General features: G+C 33.4%; 1 protein-coding gene across 1 annotated transcript in view; it reads left to right on the top strand.

The window, feature by feature from the left end:
- ASXL2 (ASXL transcriptional regulator 2) overlaps window positions 1–14,766 on the top strand; it is a 128,139-nt gene that overhangs the window by 94,920 nt on the left and 18,453 nt on the right. The window contains exons 6-9 of the mRNA XM_063078347.1: window positions 4,273–4,388; window positions 7,650–7,776; window positions 8,499–8,642; window positions 14,475–14,638. Of these exons, the coding sequence (XP_062934417.1) occupies window positions 4,273–4,388; window positions 7,650–7,776; window positions 8,499–8,642; window positions 14,475–14,638 (551 nt within the window). The remainder of the gene's footprint in view (window positions 1–4,272; window positions 4,389–7,649; window positions 7,777–8,498; window positions 8,643–14,474; window positions 14,639–14,766) is intronic.

Raw genomic sequence — 14,766 nt, 5'->3', positions numbered from 1 at the left:
TTGTCAAGTTTCTCATTCTGCTCCTGAATTATTTTCCAGATATAATTTAGTCTTCCATCTGTATTTTCTTGTGACTCCCTGAACATCCTTAAGAGGGTTATTCTGAATTCTCTGTCAGACATTTCATAGATCTGCTGTTCCTCTCTATCCATTGCTGGTGCTTTGTTTGTTTCATTTGTTGGCCACATATTTTTGTGTTCTTTCTCAATCTTTGTATCTTTTCACTGATGTCTAGGTAGTTGAGGAGACTCCTGTTTGCTGCTGATTTTCTGGGGAAGGTTTTTGTGCTGATCGTTAATCACTTCCAGGTCTGGGCTGTATGGTGTCTTTCCCACAGATTGAACCCCCTGCAGTTCTGTTTCCCTGACCGATTTCCACTGAGACCAGCTGTCCACACTGTGCTCAGTGTTCTCTTGGTGGGCTGTCCTTTCCCTGAACTCCAGCTGCTTCCTGTGGGGCAGACTGTGTATGCATCCAGCATCCCTCACAATAACTCACCTGCCTCTGGATGGCTCTTTCTTTTCAGTTGGTTGCTGCTGCTTCCTCTTGTGATGGTCTGGGGGAGTACTGCCAGTGGTCTTTATGGCCCATGGGCTGGTATGGTGCACCCCGAAACCCTTCTTTGCCCTCTACAGACTCCAGGCAGGTTTACACCAAGGCCACCAGGGCTTTTTCTAGCTTCAATCCATATGTAACAGCTTGTCCCTGACTGTACCAGGCTGGCTCAGAACAATAGATGCTGTCCCTATACCCTCTCACCTGTGCCTCTTGCGCCTTCACGAACTCTGTGGGTCTCTCCTCCTCTTCCCCCAGTTCCAGGAGTTCCAGGTTGGCAGTCTTTGTCTTTTAATAGTTGTAAATTGGTTACTTGTGGAAGTGTGAGACACTGGGCATCATCTATTCTGCCATCTTGGTGACATCACTCTCCTCTGCTTTATCTTTACATGTAAGGAAATTGGGTAAGATTTGAAAACTACTCCATCACTTCTGCCATGTTGCTTCTTTTTCGTTTTTGTATTTGAGGCCAAGGATTTTCCTAAACTCTGCTTTAGTGGAGAGGTAGCTAATTGGTGGGGTCATATTTTTAATGTTTAATTTTTAAAAATTATGAAGCAATCACAGACTTAGAGGATAGTTATAAATATAGCACATAGAAAAATTTTTTTCTGAATCTTTAGAGAGGTAAGTTGCTGAATTGAGAGTATGATGCCCTGTTACCCCAACCACTTTAGTGTAGGAGATCAACAAACTTTTTCTATAACAAACACCTAAAACAAAGATTTGGGATGGGTAAAAATAAAAGGAAGGTAAAGATATGATAGGCAACTGTAAATATGAAGACAACAGTAGTTGGAATGAATAATTCAGGACAAAAAGCATAAAAAGAATTAAGGCTTTGATTCATAATGAAAATATAACATGATGATAGTTATTAAAATTTATGCAGCATAGCAAATTTTATAAAACGGGAACTGTAGGACATGCAAGGTGAAATATAGGAACATACTATTATTAAGAAATTGTCATATTCCTCTTTCAGCTTAATGCATCAAGTGCAAACAAAAGAAGGACATAAAACATCTAAACAATAATTAGTGAGGTAGCCTTATAGATATATATCAAGTTCTGTATTCTGTAATACAGAATAAACCTTTTCAAATGCAAATAGTACATTTGCAAAAATTACTCATATTATTGATCACAACAAAAACATCAAATTCCCAATAATTAAAATAGCATGTGGCATAGTACTAAAAATAACATCAAAGAACAAAAAGATGTTTCACCTGAAAAACTTTAAAATGGGCTGTTAAATTTTTCTTGGTTCAAAGGAGGATTAAAAACCATAATCCTGGAATATATTAGAAATATATTATATCAGAATTTATGACCTGCAAGCAAAGCAGTTAACTAGAAAATACTTTATAGCACTGAATACCGCTTGTCAATAAAAAGAGAAAAAAGAAGCACACACCTAAAAAAGTTAGGAAAAAAAGTGTAACAAATCAAACCAATAGAAAGCTGAAGAGAAGAATTTATAACAAAAATAAAATGGAATTACGAAATAAGAAAGGAGAAAAGTAGAAAAAAATGGGTTTAAAAATGGATCAGTGAAATAGACAACTTCTCTAACCAATTTTTTTTTGAATGGGAGAATGTATGAGTATACAAATTCAGGTTGAAATAAGTATCAAACAAGAAAATTTTAAAACCATCAGACTTTTTTCACAATAGTTTAAAAATTTAGATGAAATGAAATCGTTTTCTAGGAGAATACAATGCAGAAAAATTGAACCTAGTGAAGAAAGTCTAAACAGTAAATTTCCATAGAGGTAGAGCTGTGGTCGAAATCCCCTTCAGAAGAACAGTATTCCCCTGATGATGCTTCAGGGGAATCCAACCATATTTTTAAAGATCAAACAATCCTAATGTTTTTAACACTACTACAGAACGTGAATAAAGTAGATCGTCCAGATTCTTTTTGGAAGCAAATTTTCAAATTTTTCTAGATACTACAGAGCTGTGTCATGAATATTGAGGCAAAATCTAAAATAAAAGGCTACCATAGAGAATCGAACTACACGTTAAAATGATATGTTATAAACAAATGAGGTTTTGAAGTATAAGTATGATTGCTACTGGGAAATTCATTATTATTAATCATTTCATAGAGCTAATGTGAAAAATGATATCATCTCTATACCTGCTGAAAGACCTTTGGGTAAATTGAGAGTTGATGAACACTTCTCTAACGTGATAAGTTAGTTAAAAAACTGGCATCTTAGTGGGGAAAAACTGGTGGCTTACTCTTTAGCCAGAATAGGTCAAGAACAAGGTGGCCACTGTCCCCATTCTTATTTAACATTATGTTATAGGTATTTATCACAACACAAGCCAGCAAGAGAAAGCAGTTGGAGAACTACAGAACAAGAATCAAAAAGGAATGGATATGAATTCTGATCTGACAGACATAAAAGAATCAATGGAGATAACTACTGATGAAGACAATTTAGTAAAGTAGCAGGATGCAAATAACATTAAAACATAACAATCAGCTAACGTACTAATAATTAGATAATAATGAAAAATGAGAACACATTTGCAATGACACCACCACCAACAAAAAAAAATCTGAACATTACCTTTGTAAGATATGTGCAAAAGTGCTGAAACAACTTGAATAGACAAAAAGATGAAAGTAGATTCATTTCTCATATCATACTCCAAGAAAAATTCCTAACAAATTACAGATATAATAAATGTAAAACATGAAACCAAGTACTAAAGGAAAACATGGGTGAATTTCTTTTAAAACCTGAGAACAGTAAAATTTTTGTTTCTGGAAGCATATGTGTGTGTCTTTTGGCCTAGCAAATCCACTTGTAAAGATTAAGTCTCAGAGGTAACACTTGTCAAAAATACAAAATGACATAGATTAAGACCAGTGCTTCTCAAACATGAGCATGCATCAGAATCACCTGGAGAACTTATGATATAGATTCTGGGCCCATCTTCAGAGTGTTTGATTCAGTAAATCTGGGCTTGGCCCCATAATTTGCATTTCTAATAGACTTTTAGATAGTGATGGTGTTGTTCTAGGTACGATACCTTAGGAATCACTGGTAAAGACATTGCAGTAATAATGGCAAAAGACCAGAAAGAACCCAAATATCTGTCAACAAAGTCTGGTGGAAGAAATATGGTACATCTACACAGTGAAGTTTTATGCAGCTATTGAAAAGAAGTGGAAGAGCTCTGTATTCTGTTCTATGATATTCTTCAGGGTGTATAAGTGAAAAAAATCAAATGCTGGATAGTTAATAGTGTAGGATTTTTTGTAAAGAAATGAATTAAGGTATTAAAATATATATGCTATATTTTCACCAAAAAAACAAAAATACGATTTGCCTTAAGAACGTAGACACTGTCCAAAGGGCTCTAGAGTCTTACATTTTATCTAATTTGATGACTCATGGTTTATATTCTACTTCCTGCTGCTTCTATCAGTTCTGTTGAAAAATTGAAGAATGAGAGGTAATGAATACTAACACCCATCCCTTCTCCATCCTACATCCTTCACTAGAGCTGCCTGAGGAAATAAACTGAAAAGGGAGGCTAGGCTTTTACCTCAGAACTCCAAAAAGAAGATCTTTCCCGAAAGTGATTGATCACGGTTCTTAATACAGGTAGCAGGATGTGATTGGAGAAGAAATGGTGCTTGTTATCAACTCTGCTAACAAAAATTTTCACTGTTACTTTTTTTCCCTCTAGTATCATCTAGGTTGTCACAGCCATCCTCTCCCCAGTCAGGCTGCCCATCACCTACCATTCCAGCAGGTAAAGTCATTTCTCCATCACAGAAGCACAGCAAGAAGGCACTAAAGCAGGTAAGCCTTGCTAGTCTGTGTTTATCAGAATTACAGTTTCCCATATTAAAAATTCATGACTTTGGCAGTCATTGAAAATTTCTCAAAAGCTTTTACATTAGGTCCTTTTAAGAGGAGATCTCATGCAGTATCCCAGTTCGGTTTTAGTAATTTATCCACCTCTGTGTATAATACCTGTTACAGGTTTTTGGTAGATACTCTTTATCACATTTTCAAGGTTCCTGATTTATTCCTAATTTACTAAAAAGTTTTTGGTATATTTTCTTTGTGTTTTAATCATGAATAAGTGTTGAAGTTTTTAGTCCTGTTTTCTTTGGGATTTATTGAAGTGATCAGGAAGACTTTTCTCTCTTAATCTTGTACAGAATTCCACAGCTAGATTTTCTGATGTTATGCTATACTTAACTCTCTGGAAGGAACTACATGTTTGTTACATATTTTTTAAATATGTTATTGAATTTTTTGGTTAAGATTTTAGTTTGAATTTTGCAGTTTTCTTGTACTATATCCTTATGTAATTTTTAAATCCTCATTATTCTAGCATCATAAAATAAGTTGTCTAGCTCTCTATTTTTCTAAATTTTGGAACAAAACTGTAGAAATTATCTTTTCCTTGAAAGTTTAGTAATAACGCTTTTTCAAATCATTTTCCTACCATTACAGTTTTATCTATTATGTCTCTTGATTTTCTGCTTTTTGAGCCAATTTTGGAAATTTTTTTGGAAAATGGTCTGTTTCACCAATTTTTTTCAAATATTGGTATAAAGTTGTACAGAGTATTCTTTTATATCTCCTTTTTGTTCCTCAGTATTGTTCATTTATAATGTATCTTTTTCCTAGTACTACTTGCCAAAGGTTTTTCTATCTTGTTGGGCTTTTCAAAGAACTAGCTTTGGATTTTTTTTGAAATGCAAATCACCAATAAATATAAACTCAATAGTATTTAAGAAAATATTAAAATAATGTTGCTTTTATCCTGAAATTTTGGTATAAAGAGCTTAATTATAAAAAGCATTAGCAAGTGTGTGGGAAAATCGTTACTCATTTGCTGGTAGAATATAGATTATTATAGCCACTTTGGAGAAAAATTTTGTAGTATCTGTTAAAATTTTAAATGACCTTATCCCGTGATTAAGCAGTTGAACATTTTGGAACTTATGTTAGAAAAATACATACACAAACACACAGAAAAATATTTGCATTTAAGTTTGTAATAGCAAGAACTTGCAAGTAGCCTAATATGCACACACACACTCACAAAACAATGTTATATTTTTTATAGAGTTATGAATATGTATGCGCATAGAAACACACATATATGTGTTAAAAAAAGTTCAAATAGGAAATATAAATTGGTGACTGTTGTTGCATCTGAGAATTGTAATTTAGCTTTGTGTTTGAATTAAATGGTAAAAATGTATTCATGTATCACTTGTATAACTAAAATTAGTAAAAATTTTTAATTACGTAGGTTTTAAATTGTTTAAACCAAAAGTGCTTTTATTACAAGATACCCATAAATTTGATAAGTTTAATTACTGCCTACCTGGGTATTCTGTAGCATTTATATTTTTGTAAGTTCTCCGGAAGATTTTAAGAAGTATAAGATGCTTCTTTTCCACAGGGTAAAAGCAAGCGTTTTCTCAAACCTTGTTAACTAATTCATGACACTTATACTACTCCTGTAGTATACTCCTGTAATCCTAACAGTCAAATATTGTATTTTCATTAGGGAATATCCGTATGGAAAATTAGATTGTTGGTATGTAAAGTAGGTCCTTGCTTCCAGTGTATGTTTTTCATAGTATTAGGTGAGAAAAGTTTCTTTGATATTAGTTATCTTTTACCACAAATGAAGGTTGTTTTGTTGTTTGTTTATTAATTTTAAAATAGAATTAGAAATAGGGTTTGTAAACTACTGAGGGAAGGGAAACTGTGTACAATTCTTGATTAGAGAGTCTGTAAATTATTCTGCTTCCGTCCTGTGTCTGAATGTACATGATCATAGCTGAAATAAGTGGGATCAAGTGGTTCTATTAAATTTTGCATTAACCTGGAATGTTATGGGTAGTGAGTAGCAAGGGATGAGTGAATACTGGTGGCTGATTGCAAAGAATGAGAATAAGCCATAATCAATGGTCAGACAACACTGCCATTTTTTACACAGCATGCTTCTGCCTCACCTATTATAAATGTACATGAATCTAAGCCAGACATCCAACCCTCTTAGTTATTGTTCTCCATTGGCAGCTTAGAGCAGGGAGATCAGATGTTGCCACTGTGTCCATAGCATAGCCAGAGATAATGTGTGAATGTTAAGCAGGAGAATGCTGTATTGGGAAAAGGGAACAGAAAACCAGAATTATTTCACACTTTCCTGCATGATGGTCTTGAAGGTTAAAGCTTGAAACTAGCAACTTGTCAAAGTCATAAATTTTCAGTTTTTTCCTGAAATTACTTTCTTTTTTCTTTTTTTTTTTTTTTCCTGAAATTACTTTCTTGGTTTCTTTCTTTCTCTCTCTCTCTCTCTCTAAAACCTTGAATAAAAAATTAGCTTCATATATTTCTGTGATTAAAATTTGGAAATTTCTTAGTTTTCCTGTTTTCCTGTTTATTTTAAATAGAGTATTGCCAAGTGTATTCTATAAATTAAGAACCTTATAGAAATAAAAATATTCTGAAATAGCCAGAAGAAACCACACTGTTCTTAGAACCAGTATTGTCTAGTCTTTCTTTCCTTCTGTTTACTCCATTGCTGCAAGTTGCCGAGATTTGGTAATGGGGCAGACCTCATTGCTCTTACTCAAGGTAACTCATGTAGTTATTTACAACCTTTTGTTCAAATGTAGCACCTCTGAAGCATGCATAAGCTAAATATTTACATTTCTACATAGGGTTGATGCAAATAGGGCTCTTCTTGGTACAGCGCTTAGAATTCTGTTTCCAGAAATGATTGAAACATACAATTCAGTGGTTACAAGATTGGGAAGCCCTTGGCTTACTGGTGATATTTCAGTTCTAACAAATGTTAATGACAATTTCTTACATTTATGTAAAGGAGTAATACTGACAAAAGATATCCAAACTCTAAGAATCATTTAGGCCTTGTGTTTAGGTGGTATAATTTAGGTTTTTGTTGGCTTTGATAGATTCCAAAGAGATTGAATCATCAACATGCTTCTCACCACTTAAAAAGAAGTCAGTTGCTTTTATTATTACTAAAAATTGATTTGTTTCTTATAGTCAGTTTTCTTTTTATAGGCTCTAAAGCAGCAACAGCAGAAGAAGCAGCAGCAGCAATGCAGGCCAAGCATGTCCATCTCCTCCAGCCAACATCTCTCTCTGAAAACTGTCAAAGCAGCCAGCGACTCTGTACCTGCCAAACCTGGTAGGCAGTTTGGGCATTTTTTTAATGGAAGTTTCTTTTTCCCAGTATTTTTGTGTTGGATTTCCAAATTTGTGTAATACATCATTTATTTTTCAGTTGCTATATTTATTTACATAATCCTTGTATGGCCATATCATCAGTATATATCCTCTCAGGATAAATAGGAAATTTTTAATGCAAAATGATCATGCAGTTATTAAAAAATTCATCAGTGGGGTTTGTATGTAAGAAGGAAATCAGTGACTAACTTCCAAGATGTCTAACCTAATAATATTTGGAAGCCTCTAATTAGTAATCTCATAAGTCTGATGCTTCCAAGAGCTCTTTACCAGTTCTCTCCTTTAAAGATAAGTTTTCCTAAAAATATGTGTTACCTTTGCATTTCCACTGGACATGTCTGCAAGGCCTTTGGGGTTTTTGTTGTTGTTGCTTGTTTTATTTTTATTTCATCTAAATTGGTCTGGATACAGAATTTGTCTTTCAGAACTTTTTGTTTTTGTTAGAAAGGAAAATAATCACCAGAAACAAAAAATTATCATCCTTCTTCCTTCCAGGAAGATTTTTATTTTACTTTTTTGCTTTAATTTTCACATTCAAAACACATTAACGGGGTCACATTGCCTCATACATAACTGTTTAGTTAGCATTAAATGATTATTTGATTAATTGATTTTTGTCTATAACCTCAGTGCTACCAGTCTTTACATATTTTTTTCCCCTAGTAATATGGGAAGGAAAGCAATCTGATGGACAGTCAAGCAGCCCCCAGAACTCAAACTCCAGCTTTTCTTCCTCAGTTAAAGTGGAAAATTCTTTGCTAGGCTTGGGGAAGAAGTCATTCCAGAGGGCTGAGAGACTCCACACAAGTAAGTTAGCTTACAAAGACTTTAGTTTTCATTGCCATGATTTGTCAGCTATGTGTTTGAAATTCATCAGCTATTTGGCTTAGTTTTAAGGCATGATTTGAATTATATAGCAAAGATTAGACATAATTTCTTTTTGTTGTTCACATAATTACTTTTAAGACATGAAAAGAAATGTGGACAGAATTGATTGTCTTTTTCCCTTGTTTGTAATGCACTGTTCACCTTTGAGCTCTTGACTGTCTTCGTGTTCTCACTTTCCTCCTCTTATCAAATTTTATTTCAGAGAAAGATTTGTTTTCAGCCATCTTGTGGTTTATTTCTTTCTGCCAAAAGGTTGCTTTGTCCAGCATTATTTATGTCTTATTTCTGTGTATAGAAAGAAAGAGGGGCTCATCATTGAATATGGAAAACTGAACCTTTTTTTCCTGCTCCCTCTGAAATCTCACTAAAAAGAGAATATGTGAATATAAAAGATTAAATTTACACAGATGACGAAAACAGGGGGACCACAGATAGGTAGGTGATGTCAAGAAATTTTGAAAGATGAGAACTGGATGGACATTTTTAATGAGCCAAAGAGCAGTTGCCAGTAATAAGCAGGCCAGCTAAGGCTGCAGAACACCAGAAAAACTCAAGAATTGGAGATATGCTGTGTCACAGCAGAGAAGGGCAAAGTATTGTGTTGAAAAGGTGGACCTTGTTTGAAAGTTAATAAGAAGCAGTTTGATGCCTCACCTCAGTAGGAGATAGGTGAAATGGAACCAAAGAAACTCCAAATTCAGGGACACTACACATAGCTGAGGGCAGATGATGAGCAGCTAGGAAATACAAATGTGGAATATTGATTCTCCTGCTTGGCTTCCAGAATGCTAGTAGTGAGGCATATTTCTACCACTATTGCTTCTTTTCTTCTCTCACCATGCTCCAGCAGGAGATCGGTGAATTGGTACCTAAAGAAATTAAATAGCCTCAGCAAAATCTCAGAACAAAATCTTCAGGCAAATTTATAGGTTCCCAACTAAAGAGAGATCATCTTGATAATGCTTCAATGAAGCCCACCAGTCTATAAGACCCACCCATGCACCCAAAACTTCCAGTCAGCTTTTTAGTGCTTCTCTTTTAATTTTGATTACTAGGATCACCTTTGAAGAAAACTTCCATCATGGGAGACAGAATGTGAAGTATAGAAACTCAGAGGAAACAGACTCCAGGAAGGAGAACATTTAAAACAAGTAACTTTAAAAATTACGGTAACCTCAGAAATAAATAAGAAAATAAAGAGTTCCTGGATATTAAATAAATATGGTAGCTGAAATTAAAAATTATTTTGGAAATATTGAAAGATATACTTGAAGAAATTTCCTGGAAAATATGTGAAAGAGAAAAAGAGAGGTTCAATAGGAGAAAAAAGATAAGAAAATTGGGACACCTGTTCAGGTTGTCCAATGTCTTAAATAGTAAGACTGTCAGGAAGGAAGCACAGAAGTTGAAAGGATAGTAAATGATAAGAGAAGCAATATAAGAGCGTTTCTTAGAATTGAAAGCCACAGGATTTCAGATTGAAAGTACATAGTAGATGTCAAGAAACATGAATAAATGTTTGGCATAAATAATATGCCAAAGCACATTCTTTTGAATAATGAGAAGGTTCCAAAAGCCTCTAGAAAGAAAAAAATACTTCACATACAAAGATTCAAGAATTGGGATTTCAGACATTTCATCAGCAACATGGAAGCTAAAAGATAATGCAGCTTGCTGACATATTCTGAGGAAAATTTTATTCTGTGTTCATTTACATATTCCAGACCCATTCAAACTATTAAGTGTGAGAATAGAATTAATATTTTCGGACAAGTGCTTAGTAAAAACCTGGTTTGATTCTAGGTGGGATTGGAAATTGATACATTTTTCTTAAAGGCAATATCTGCCATATTTAAACTGAATATTCCCTTTGCTTATCAATTTCAGCGCTAAGTATTAAAAATATTCTTTTATTTAACAAATACTAAAAGAAAGTATACTAAAGTGCCAAACACAGGTTTAGAGTCCTAGGGATACAAGGATGAATAGAACAAAGTTCCTTCCTTATGGAGTCTATATTCTACTTAAATTCAGTTAAAATCACAATTTTAATATTTTCATTCAATTGCAATAAAAATGTGGAGGCAAAAAATTGAGAAGTTATGGACTGAGAATTTCTAATGTATATGGAAAACTAGGAAAAATTAACCATCAAAAAAAGAAGGCAAGGTGTATTTAAGTTTGACTTAATGGCTGAGAAGTACGTGAAAGTTTTTTTATTTTTTGTTTTTTAGTGGCTGGGCAGTACAGGGGTGAAAGTTCATTTTCTTTCATACAAATGGAGCATTAAGGGAAATAGTGTGGGAATACTGACAACATAGGTGCAGTGAATATTTTCAAAATACATGGAAGAAGTTCATTTTCTGTAAAACATAAATGATAATACTAAATTAGATAATTTACATGAAACATTTTCAGCTAACTGGTATAATTTAACTTTGGTAAAATTGATAGTATACCATATCCCAGATTCAGTCAGAATAAACGTAGCTCATTTTTGAAATATAACATTAAGGCAACCTAAAGTGAAAATAAGTAGGCTCAATTTTACAAAAATTAGAGGACTTAAATTAGCCACCTTGTCTGTGGCACATAAAAGTATTTATAGGGTGCAGTTTGATCAGTACTAGAGAGTAATTTACAACTGCTTCTCAGTCTCATGTAAGAGTTAAATTAAAATTTTGACTTGTCTGATTCAGATGTGAAGGTACAATGAATGCAAAAATGGTGAAAATTATTCGAATAACACTGGTACGTCAATTCCATGAGTTATATGGGAAAGGGAAACTGGGCTGTTGCTTTCTGGTCTATAGAGGCTTTGCAGCATTGTTTATACAGACAGAAAACTGGTAGCCACCTACATGATCATCAGTGGCAGTCCAGTTAAATTAATCGTGGTATATATGATGGAATACTATGCAGCTTTTCTAAAAGAAAGATGTTAGATTTGTAGCTGATAATTTGAAAGATAATCAAGATATTCAGTGAAATTAAAAACAAAATATGGTTAGTGTGTATAGTATGATTTTTTTTTTTTTAATTTAAAATGTCTTTTTTGGCAGGAAGACTGGAGTTTGAATACAGAAAGCTTTACTTTTCATTTTATTCTTTTGGTAGTATTCAGATATTTTTGGATACTTACCTTTACCTCTCAGGTACTATTTTTATTATTCAGTTTGAAAAGATTTTAAAGTTTTTATTGTAATTTCTTCTTTATCCCAGGAGTTATTTTGAAGTTTGTTGTTGTTGTTATTAATTTCCAAATATATAGGGATTTTTGTTTATGTTTTTGTTAGGAACTTTTAATACCTCTGGTCAGAGATCATAGGACTGTATGATACCTATACCTATGTAGTGATAAACAACAGATTCTGAAGCCACAATGTTTGGGTTCAAATTCCTGTTCTGTAACTTAATAGTGTAAATTTGGGTAAATTACCATATCTGGGCCTCACTGTCTTCATCTGTGAAATGGGGTAATAATAGTTACCTACTTCATAGGGTTGTGTGAAAATGAGTTAATATACGTAAATGCTTAGAATTGTGCCTGGTACTTAGAAAGTCCTATATAAGTGTTTGCTGCTGCTGTTACTGTTACTTTTGTAAGATTTTCCTTCTTGAAGTACAATTTTTTAAGAACTTTGTTTAGAGCAAGTTTCTTGGTATTAAATGCCCTCAGTTGTTACTTATCTTTATAAATGTCTTTGTTTCATGTTCATTCTTGAAGGATAGTCTGGTGGACATACCATTGTAGGTTGATGGCTATTTTTCTTTCTCAACATTTTATAGTTATTATCTACTTTGTTCTAAATTCCTTTGTTAAGAATTTTACTGCCCTTCTGTTGTTGCTTTTTATGAAATCTTCCCTTTGTGGATGCCTTCAAGCTAATCTCTTTGTCTTTGATAAACACTTTTACTAAGCTGGGTCTCAGCTTGAATTTTTTTTTTACTTGGAATATGTTATGCTTCTAGGTCTTTAGATTTGTAGTTTTCATTAGTTCTTGTAAATCTACACCTGTCAATTCTTTCAATATTGCCTTTTTTCTATTTTTTCAAATTTTCTCATTCTTGGTCTCCAATCAAGCATATGTTAGACCTTCTCATTCTGTCATTCATGTTTTTGCCAAACCTCTCATAATATTTTATCTGATCTCTTTCTCTAACATTCGATAAATTATTTGGCTATATATTCTAGATTATAGCTCCCCCTTTAACACTGTTAAACTGCTGTTTAATCCAATTCATCCATAGTACCTAATTTAAACAATTTTTATTCTATATTTCTACAAGTTCCTTTTTTTTAAGTCTGTCTATTCATTCCTGATTGTTTTGTCCTCATCTTTGTAATTACATTCAGTATTTCTTTAAACATTTTATACGTTGCTATTTGGTATTCTATGTATCTAATAGGTTCAGTACTTCTAGGTCTAAATTTGTTATTTCTGGTTTCTAATGACCCAGTTATAGTGACATAACTTCTGATTTGTTGGATAATTTTTGTGAGGTAGTGCTAGATTTTAATTTGTAGGAATCCTGCAGGCCTAACCAGATGGGAATTCTTTCTTCTGGAGAAGTATTACTTTTGGTTGTGCTTCAGCCAGGAGCCAGAGAGTATCCACATCAAAGATCATGTAGCTTTGTGCAAGTGATTCTAAATATAGAATTCTGGGTCCTGGAGTCCTGTGCTCATTAAAATTTTGCTAGATGTTGTTAAATTTTCTTTTTTGTTTTGGTGGCTGGCCAGTAAGGGGATCTGAATCCCTGACCTTGGTGTTTTTTGTTAAATTTTCCTCGGTAAGATTATACTGATTTCAGCCCACTGGCAGTATTTGAAAGTGCTTTTTGATTTTTTCCTGCATATTCCTATCACTATATTGCAATATTTGCCATTTTAATAGACAAAAAATATTTTTGTTCAATGGTTTAACTTGCATTTCTTTATTATTATCTTAGCATCTTCTTATGGTTAGGAGACTATGAATTAATTGCTCATTACTTCCCTTTGCTCATTTTTCTCTTGGTGGTATTTGTCTTTCTTTGTCTTATTGATTTGTAAATGTACTTTTCATGTGAAGAACAGTAACCTTTTGTAATGGCTTACAATTTTTTTTTTCCAAGTTAGTTTTTTTGTTTTTATATATATAAAAACATATATATATAAAACATAAGTATATATATTCACATTTGAATTCTTTGGGTACTCACATCTCTGTTTTTTGAAAGACTGTAACCTTCTGGTTGTGGGCAGGTTTCCTGAAACCGCTAAGCTATTCAATCAGTAACTATGCAAATTAAAATTTTTAGCTACGCAAATTAAAATCAGTGGAAAAAAATTCTCATGAGAAGAGGAAAAGGGCGTCAATATGATTTGTAGATTTGGATTTTCTATTTTTTTTAGATATTCTGTGTATGTGTATGTATCATTTATCATGAACTTCTTCAGTTTCTTTTGGGAAATAATCTAGTCTCAAACACAAAATGTAGTTTTAGTCTTGCAAAAGATCCACTTATATAGACTTTGTTATATTTTTGCAGAGAAGATAAATTGTATTCATTTAATCTCTATAAATGAAAAAAATTTGCTTTGTTAGTATTAGAAGAGATTTCTAAGATCCTTAAGTGTTCCCTTCTTCACAGTGTGATATTTAAGTGCTTACAACTGTGGTTTTTTGCACTGCACAGCAAGCTATAATCAGGGTAGAAACAGGACTGTGAGGGAGGTCCAAATGATTCTTTTCCATATTTTTGTAGGGCAAATGAAAAGGACTAAATGTGCTGACATTGATGTTGAAACTCCAGACTCCATTCTGGTTAATACAAATCTGCGAGCACTGATCAACAAACACACCTTTTCAGTCCTTCCTGGAGATTGCCAACAGCGACTGCTTTTACTCCTTCCAGAGGTGGATCGACAGGTGTGTCATTTCAAGCATGGGCAATTTTATAACCCATCTGGGCTTCTTTCACATGTCACCTTTAGAACTCCTTAAGATTTTTAAGAATCTATTTATGTATACCTGTAAAGAAGTGGTATTAATGGTAC

Source organism: Cynocephalus volans, chromosome 14 (assembly GCF_027409185.1).
Source record: "Cynocephalus volans isolate mCynVol1 chromosome 14, mCynVol1.pri, whole genome shotgun sequence".
NCBI classification, from domain to species: Eukaryota; Metazoa; Chordata; class Mammalia; order Dermoptera; family Cynocephalidae; genus Cynocephalus; species Cynocephalus volans.
Note: the sequence above shows the minus strand (reverse complement) of the source record. Positions and strands in the feature narration are given on the sequence as shown.